This window comes from Oryctolagus cuniculus, chromosome X, assembly GCF_051225735.1.
Source record: "Oryctolagus cuniculus isolate XC-2025 breed Fujian yellow rabbit chromosome X, ASM5122573v1, whole genome shotgun sequence".
Taxonomy (NCBI): Eukaryota; Metazoa; Chordata; class Mammalia; order Lagomorpha; family Leporidae; genus Oryctolagus; species Oryctolagus cuniculus.
In genome coordinates, this window is record NC_142888.1 from 62,614,488 (window position 1) to 62,623,775 (window position 9,288).

Consider the following 9,288-nt stretch of genomic DNA (forward strand, 5'->3'; position numbering starts at 1 on the left):
CCCCCTCTTCGCGGAGGAAGGACACTAGACCCTGCCTAGGTTTCCTATCCGAGTCACGGCACCATTATGTCGCTCCCCGTCTTCGTGGAGGAACGACACAGGACCCTGCGCTGTTCTTTTGTCTGCTCAGCCCTCCTTGGGTTTGCTGCTGGTTCTTCCCGGGTTGGCTACCGTCCCTTCCACCTCCGTGGAAGGGCGGTTCCCCCTGCCACTTTCCCCACTTCCGCGGGGGAACGGCACACCGCTGGCTGGCTCTCTCAGGGGCTGCTCAGATGTTCCTTCAGATAGATGTTCCTGGTGCATGTTGCTCTCTCCTCCTTTATAGTCCTCTTCCACCAATCCCAACTCTGCTACCCACACGCCGAGTACGCTGCTCTCCTCCAATCAGGAGCAGGTCCTGCTGTTTATTGGTTGAACTGGAGGCAGCTGTGTAGAAGCTGTTTCCTCCCTTCTCAGCGCCATATTGTGGGAGAGCAGATGCATAGAATAAGTCTTAATTCCAGTAACTTAGTCTAGTCCAAGTTGCTCCCAGTTGCTCCCCACAACCCATGGACGCTGATGGAGTTCCAGGCTCTTGACTTTGACATGGCCTAGCCCCAGCCATTGTGGCCACATGGGGAGTGAACCAATGGATGGAAGATCTTTCTCTCCCTCTCTCCCTCTCTCTTTCTCTTTCTCTCTCTCTCTATCCTTCCTCCCTCCCTCTCTTCCCATCTCTCTGCTTTTCATAAATAAATCTCAGAAATAAAATCCTACTCCTTAATGTCCTAAAACATGCCTTCATAATCTCTTAAATAGTACCTCTAGGTTTTGAATTTACTCAAGTAAACGTTCTGTCTTTCACCATCACTCTTCCCTTCATCTGTGCTCCAATCATATTTACTACTTGCAGTTCCTGAAGGCACCATGCTCTCTTAGATTTATGGGGATTTTCACATGCTGCTCCCTATGACTAAAATATTCTTAATTTCTCTATATATCTGGGTTAGATATCCATCTTCTGAGTTTCAGTAGTAATGCTTACATTCTATTTTCTCCAGCTGTCCATAGAAGACTGTGAAGGGATTACTTTTATTTAACTACATTTCTAGGGACTAGCATGGTAATTGAGACATTCCATGTGATCAACAAGAGTCAGAGGTAGTTGACTGAATGCATTTAAAATAATCATCAGATATTTTCTTTCTTTTTAAGGATTTATTTTATTTATTTATTTGAAAGCCAGAGTTACACAGAGAGAGAAGAGGCAGAGAGAAAGAGAGAGGGCTTCTATCCACTGTTTCACTTCCAAGATGCTGCAATGGCCGGAACTTCGCAGATCCAAAGCCAGGAGCCAGGAGCTTCCTCTGGGTCTCCCACACGGGTTCAGGGGCCCAAGGACTTGGACCATCTTCTACTGCTTTCCCAGGCCATAACAGAGAGCTGGATCAGAAGTGGAGCATCTGGGACTCGAACCAGAGCCCATATGGGATGCTGGCACTGTAGACAGCAGCTTTACCCACTACACCAAAGCGCCAGCCCAGTTTTTTTTCAATGTATAGCAATTTAGAAGTAGCAACACACAAGTAAATATCTGGTACATTAATTATAATAAATATTTCCTAAAGGCAAATTTCTTGATTACCTGAATTTTGTGACACTATTATTCCAGTTATAGGAATGGTATGCCTTTGAAATTTGTAAATGCCTTATGTAAAAACAAATACTTCAGAATTTTCTGCTGTTCCAAATTAGAGAAGTCTTGTGGGGAGCAACTGGGAGCAACTTGGACTAGACTAAGTTACTGGAATTAAGACTTATTCTATGCATCTGCTCTCCCACAATATGGCGCTGAGAAGGGAGGAAACAGCTTCTACACAGCTGCCTCCAGTTCAACCAATAAACAGCAGGACCTGCTCCTGATTGGAGGAGAGCAGCGTACTCGGCGTGTGGGTAGCAGAGTTGGGATTGGTGGAAGAGGACTATAAAGGAGGAGAGAGACAACATGCACCAGGAACATCTATCTGAAGGAACACCTGTGCAGCCCCCGAGAGAGCCGGCCGGCGGTGTGCCGTTCCCCCGCGGAAGTGGGGAATGTGGCAGGGGGAACCACCCTTCCACGGAGGTGGAGGGACGGTAGCCAACCCGGGAAGAACCAGCAGCAAACCCGGGGAGGGCTGAGCAGACAAAAGAACAGCGCAGGGTCCTGTGTCGTTCCTCCACGAAGACGGGGAGCGACATAATGGTGCCATGACTCGGATATGAAGCCTAGGCAGGGTTTAGTGTCGTTCCTCCACGAAGAGGGGGAGCGACATAATGGTGCCGTGACTTGGATAGGAAGCCTAGGCAGGGTTTAGTGTCGTTCCTCCACGAAGAGGGGGAGCGACATAATGGTGCCGTGACTCGGATATGAAGCCTAGGCAGGGTTTAGTGTCGTTCCTCCGCGAAGAGGGGGAGCGACAAGTCTGAAAAGCTACCATCTTTTATTTTAATGTTTTTTTTGAGTGAAGAATGGATTACATAGTATGTCTATCCAAACAGCATAAACATTCTACACTGAGGATGTATCTATAACAAATATAATTTAATTTATCTATTAGCAAAATTTATGTATTATTTCAAATAATATTTAAAATTTATATATTATTCCAAATAATACCCAAAAGCATGTGCAGAGGCTTCCAGAGAAGGGTGACCATAAAGTAAATTTCCCGAGTTCTTTACTGAGAGAGAACTCATTGGGTTCCAGTAGTTACCACTGATTCTTCATCTACTTTAGTCTCTTTAATGCAACACTCCACATCTTTATCTCAGATAGAACCCCCTATTACTCAAGAACCTAATAAAAACTCCTAACTCCAGTGAGGAAATGTTTGGTTTTCTGCTCTGAATACTGAATGAGATCATTATACTTATATTGACTTGTATTGATACAGAGATAAGCTCAAAGTTAACTAATAGTAACTAAGCCATAAGGCCCAGAGCACACAGGATGAGAAGAAATAGGTCATGTAGGGAATGATCAGCAGAGAAGACAGGATGACAAGCAGGAAATTATCTAAAACAATAACAACAGGAGATGAGTCATGCAAACAGTCCATATTGTTGGCACGTAGTAGTTAATTGCTCCTTTCAGAAGTCTGAGAAGAATTTGAAACTGTACAAATCACTAGTACCAGAAAACTATCAGTATCTTGCTATCCATTACTCTCCCAAAATTCTAAAACTATTGTAATTCAAACTTGTAGTATTGTACATTTCATTTCAGATTCTTTTCGTATAATTTATAGGAGGAATAATTCTTTGCACTTTTCATGTTCATAGAACCATCTTTCTCTTTTTAGTGTGTAGTGTCAGTTATCTAAATGTTGATGAAACAGTAATTGATAAATTTCAGTTATATGAAATTTTATTTAGACATATTTCTTTGTAATTCTGGGATTCGATAAATAGAGTATGTTGTGTATAAAGTAACTTAATATAGGCAAGGTTAATCAGGTCATAATAAAGCAATCCTTTATTGATGGAAGATCTAATTTTGTTAGGTTTAACTTTATGATAGTATATAACTTTAACCTCAAAAGAAAAAAAATTAATTGGGTTTCCCTAACATCTTTGAAAATATGAATTTAACCAAGACTTTCTAATACATAATATCTTTCTTATTCCTTGAAGGAAGTTACATTATCTAAAAAAGGCTTGTTCATTGCAACAAGTGTTTCAGTTAAAAACACTTTTCTTAATTACATATTTTGATGTCCAGTTATGAGACTCTGAGTTGCGCCGATCCGAGGCCAGGAGCTGGGAGCTTCTTCCAGGTCTCCCACATGGGTGCAGGGGCCCAAGGACTTGGGCCATCTTCTACTGCTTTCCCAGGCCATAGCAGAGAGCTGGATCAGAAGAGGAGTAGCCAGGACTAGAACTGGTGCCCATAAGAGATGCCGGCGCTTCAGGCCAGGGCATTAACCCACTGTGCCACAGCGCTGGCCCCACCCATAAACTTTTAATTCCATTTTCCAACAAATGTTTTGAAGTACTCTCATGTTTAAGAAAAGTAGGAATCTGGCTAAGAACACTGATCATCGCAGCAATTTAATCTGTGCTATTCCTATCAGTCCCTTGCCAGATGTGGGGTACTTTTGAATGCCAAGACAAAGTAACACCAGCAGTCTAGAAGCAATTGACGGGAGCAAAATAGGGTTGGAGCTCAATTCCCAAAGAATTGTCATTATTTGAAATGACTTCTGGGTCTTTCAAATCTTATATAATTTCACTTATATGGTTGTCTATATGTGACCTGACTCAGCTTGTCCAGTGTGAACAACCTTTTCACCAGAAGAATCTGTCCAAGATAATCAGAGACAATGGTAGGAAACAGATGCTGGATAAAAGTTGTGGCAAGGAAGCTCCGGCGGCTTGGTCAGCAGCTGGGCGCGGGGAGGCCGGGAGGCCGGCGGGCGGCGGTGGGGAGCCCCGGAGGCGGCCGCGCTGCTCCCTGCGAGCCGGCCCCGCGGCCAGGCGGGGGGCGCCGGGGCGTGGCGCCATGAAGCTGTACAGCCTCAGCGTCCTCTACAAAGGCGAGGCCAAGGTGGTGCTGCTCAAAGCCGCGTACGACGTGTCCTCCTTCAGCTTCTTCCAGAGGGCCAGCGTCCAGGAGTTCATGACCTTCACAAGTCAGCTGATTGTGGAGCGCTCGGCCAAAGGCAGCAGAGCTTCCGTCAAAGAGCAAGAGTACCTGTGCCATGTCTATGTCCGGAATGACAGTCTCGCGGGTGTGGTCATTGCTGACAGTGAGTACCCGTCCCGGGTCGCCTTCACCCTGCTAGAGAAGGTACTGGACGAGTTCTCCAAGCAGGTCGACAGGATAGAGTGGCCGGTGGGGTCCCCTGCCACAATACAGTACACGGCACTGGACGGTCACCTCAGCAGATACCAGAACCCTCGAGAAGCAGACCCCATGACTAAGGTACAAGCGGAACTAGACGAGACCAAAATCATTCTGCACAACACCATGGAGTCTCTGTTAGAGCGAGGGGAGAAGCTGGATGACCTGGTGTCCAAGTCGGAAGTGCTGGGAACACAGTCTAAGGCCTTCTACAAGACTGCCCGGAAGCAGAACTCCTGCTGTGCAATCATGTGACGCAGCATGCGCGGCCGCGCTGGGCCGTCACCGTCATCACATCAGGACCGCAGCCCGGACGGGAGAGGCCCCAGGTGGGGCAACCTGGCCATTTTTATTCTGGAATTTCTGGAAGGACCCACGGGGTGGTGGAGGGGTGGGGACGTTCGCATTCGTATGTCTGGTGATTTTTCGAAAGAATCTGAGGCCCCTGACGGTGTATTTTTGGGCAAATGAAACCATAAACTGAGTGGCTCCTGTGGGTACTGAAGGGCTGATCCCAGCCACCCCGGAAGTGCAGAGCCAGCTCTTGTTTGATCCTGGTATGTCTGGGTTTTATTTGTGCATTAACGATACTAACTCTCCAGGAAGCGGGGTGGGGGTGGGAGCCTCCCGTGACAGGGCCGGTGGGCAGTCAGCACCTGGGGAAGCTGCCGCAGGAGAGGGCGGCCCAGCGCCGGGCCTGGAGCCTGGCAGCGGGCCAGCACTCGGGCCCAAGGACGCGGGGCATCGCCTGCGCTGTTCACCTGCCTGTGCCAGGGCCGCCCAGCTGACACTTGATGCAGATACGCTCTTGGGGGTGTGAGTCGTGTCCCGGCGTCCCGGCGTCCTGGCGCGTGGGGTGTGTTCCGCTGGAAGACCCGCACAGGTGATTCGCTGGCCCGAGGCGGGCGCGCTGCCTTGGCTCGGAGTTTGACTTGAACACCCAGGTGGAAGCAGCAGGTGCCGCCGTCTCGGAACGCAGGACTGCGGGTGCCTGAGCACATGGGCCCTTCCGTGGGCCCAGCAGTTGGAGTGCTCCCATCACCCGCCTGTGGTCAGGGGCAGGCTTGGTCCAAGCTGGCCCCTGCCCCCGAGGCGGCCACTGTGACCGCGGAAACCAGGTGCCCTCGTGCCAGTGCCACATTCCAAGCCGCCTCGTCACGCCCCACTGCGCTCAGCCTGCACCCCTGGGGTTCAGTCCCCTCGTCGCTGGACAGTGTCATCTGCGAGTTTTGAGCCAGTGTGGCCACATCCTCCTGAGCCTACCACACTGCTCTGGCAGCTCCCACTGTCCCCACGGGAGGGCCTGGTGGCCCTGACTCCCTGACGGGGTGAGAGTGCACAGTGGGGGGGGCCTTATTCTTGTTCTGAGGGCTCCCTGGCTGTTCTACCTGCAGCTGCCTTTTGTCTCCGGCCCCTGGGCTTGCCCAAGGGCTCCAGCTTACCTGCCATGGCCTGCTCAGGTCACTTCCCACTGCTGCAGAACCCCCAGCCGGGGCCCTCTGGGAGGTGCAGACCCAGCCCACACACTGGGGCCTCAGGTGGAGGGGGGGGACCCGGATCTTGCAGGAGGAGGAGTGCTGGGGCATCACCTCTGCACGTCTGCAGAGGATGCTGGGAGATACGGGGTGGAGGTGTGAACTTGGAGGAAGAGGGAGACCTTTGTCCACAGCCCCTGGCCCAGCAGGGCAGCGGGGGCAGGTGGGTCTGACTCTGGCCCTGTCTTTGATGGGCACCCGCCCCATGCTTCCCTGCTCCCTGCTGTATTCGGAAGTCAAATCATTGATGAGAGTGTATTTTAATAACTGCTGCCTCACTTCTCTGTGTTCTGTTTGAGAAACTCCCGTTGGGATAAAATTGTCTTCTGAAAAAAAAAAAAAAAAGTTGTGGCAAAATATTGGCCAAATAAAATCACTGAAATTAAAAGCTGAGGGTGAGCATTTGGCAAAGCAGTTAAACAGCTTGAGACACCTGTATTGCATATCATAGTGTCTGGGACTGAGTGCCAGCTTTGCTCTTGATTCCAGCTTCTTGCTAATGTGCACCCTGTGAGGCAGTGGGTGATGACTCAAGTAGTTGGGTCCCTTCCACCCCCAAAGAAGACTTGGACTGAGTTCTGGGCTACCGGATTCAGCCTGGCTCAGGCTTCACTGTTGTGGGCATATGGGGAATGAATCAGCAAATGGTTGATCTTGGTCTGTCTCTCTGTCTGTTGTCTCTCTCTGCCATTCAAATAAACAAAAATAAATATAAACTTTAGAAAATGAAAAGCTGACAAATGAATGGTACTTAACTGGTTCTGAAAAGCTGAGCTGGGCATATTCCTATAAATCTGAAATATCTTGCATGTTTCTATGACATGCATACAGTCAAGAGAGACCTCCTGAATAGGTACTAAGCCTAACATTGGCAAATTCTGAGGCTTTGAGCTAGCAGGAAGTAAAAGCTGAGATAGAGTAGTAAAGTGCTTGACTAAGTTTTCGAAGAACACAGAATCCCTCAGCAAAGACTGGGAGATTTACCGGTTACAGGTGTTTAGGAAAAGCTTTTTTCAATCTTTAGGTGACCATTAAGCCAAAAGAAGAAATACTTTGTGGCTATGCAGGACAAAGAATACAAATTTTGTGAAATAAATTGAGATAAATAATATAAATAAATAAAAATAAACAATTAAATAATAATAAATATAAATGATAAAAATAAAATAAATTGATATAAAAAAAATCTGGAAACAACCAACCCTGAGTTGGAGTGTGTGTGTGTGTGTGTGTGTGCGCGCGTGTCTGTATGTGTGTTTGGGGGAAGAGTAGAATGTGATTTCTAGAGTTGCCACAATATATTTTAGATAAAATGCCCAGTTTTAAATTGTATACACACACAACCATACACATAGTGGAAAGACACACAAAAAAATCCACAATCCATACACATGGGAAAAATGCAAATACAAATTGTCCTGAGGAATCAAGCATTAGACTTACTAGGCAAACCTTCTAAATCAAGTACTTCAAACATGTTCAAAAACTAAAAGGAAGCATGAGAAAAATATGTCAACAAAGAAAGAATATTTACAGGCACAGAATTTTTCAAAGGAAACAAAAAGAAACTTTCGAGTAAAAACATATCAGTAATTGAAATAAAAACATTACCAGAGATTTCCAGTTTCAGGGCTGGCATGTAACAAGCTTAGAATCACCATTCTGACCTAATAGGTTAAAAAAAAAAAAAAACCAGAACAAGAGAATAATTATAACAAATCATCCCAGATCTCTCAGATAAGTGGCACAATGGAGCAAATGGCTACCTCAAACACTGAAGAAACTGACAGCAAATACAAAGAGTCTTTCTTCAATATTTTTCACTGAAATAAACTTATCTTTTAATTCCATTTGTCAGCAAATTTTTAAAGTTTCCTGGGCCGGCGCCACGGCTCACTTGGCTAATCTTATGCCTGCAGCACCGGCACCCTGGTTCTAGTCCCGGTTGGGGCGCCGGATTCTGTCCTGGTGCTCCTCTTCCAGTCCAGCTCTCTGCTGTGGCCCGGGAGGGCAGTGGAGGATAGCCCAAGTCCTTGGGCCCTGCACCCCATGGGAGACCAGGAGGCTCCTGGCTTCGGATTGGTGCAGTGCACCAGCTGTAGCGGCCATTTGCGGGGGTGAACCAACGGAAAGCAAGACCTTTCTCTCTCTCTCTCTCTCTCTCTCTCTCTCTCACTGTCTAAATCTGCCTGTCAAAAAAAAAATTTCCCTGGAAAGAGAAGAAATCCACAAGCAAGGACTTCCATGGGAACACTAGTATTAGGGCAAGAATGCTAACTAGTAACGAAAAAGCCTATAAAGCTACAAAATTCCATGATAAAAATAAACAGCTAAATTCAGAATACTCTAACAGTGATTTTAGTGACAAAATAACATCTTTAACATGAAATTTGAAAAACTTATTAAAATAATGGCTACAACAATTTCTTAAGGGATATTCAACATAAAATGATATAAATCATGGCAACAAACGAGAAAATTTGGGGTACCAATGCAGTAAAATACTGGATTTTTAAGAATGCAACTGAAGTTGTCAGCTTAAAATAGCCTGCTTTAACTGTAAGATGTTTTATGTAAGCCTCATGGTAACTAAAAAGCAAAGCAGTTAAGTAGATAAACGAAAGGCAGGATCAACACATCATACTGAAGAAATTCATCTAATCACAATGGAATTCAGCAAGAGAGGAAATAAAGAACAAAGGTTCCATGATACAGCCAGAGAACAATTAACAAACCAGCTATAGTAAGTTGCCACCTATCAAAAATCACCTCGAATGGACATGAATTAAATTCTCCAATCAAAAAGCCATACAATGGTTAAATGAATTAAAATATAAACAAGGACCAACTGTGTACTGCCTAGCAGACACTATTCACCTTTAAGAACAC

The 9,288-nt window shown here is 46.4% G+C and overlaps 1 protein-coding gene across 1 annotated transcript; it reads left to right on the forward strand.

The window, feature by feature from the left end:
- Nucleotides 1-4,386: 4,386 nt before the first annotated feature.
- On the forward strand, nucleotides 4,387-6,744 carry LOC100348853 (synaptobrevin homolog YKT6). Its single transcript, XM_002720150.5, has one exon. It carries the CDS (start codon nucleotides 4,523-4,525, stop codon nucleotides 5,117-5,119), a length of 597 nt encoding a protein of 198 aa, XP_002720196.1. The 5' UTR covers nucleotides 4,387-4,522; the 3' UTR covers nucleotides 5,120-6,744.
- The last annotated feature ends 2,544 nt before the right edge of the window (nucleotides 6,745-9,288 follow it).

Coding starts and splice junctions, on each gene's coding strand:
- LOC100348853 (XM_002720150.5), top strand. CDS start 4,523: ATGAAGCTGTACAGCCTCAGCGTCCTCTACAAAGGCGAGGCCAAGGTG.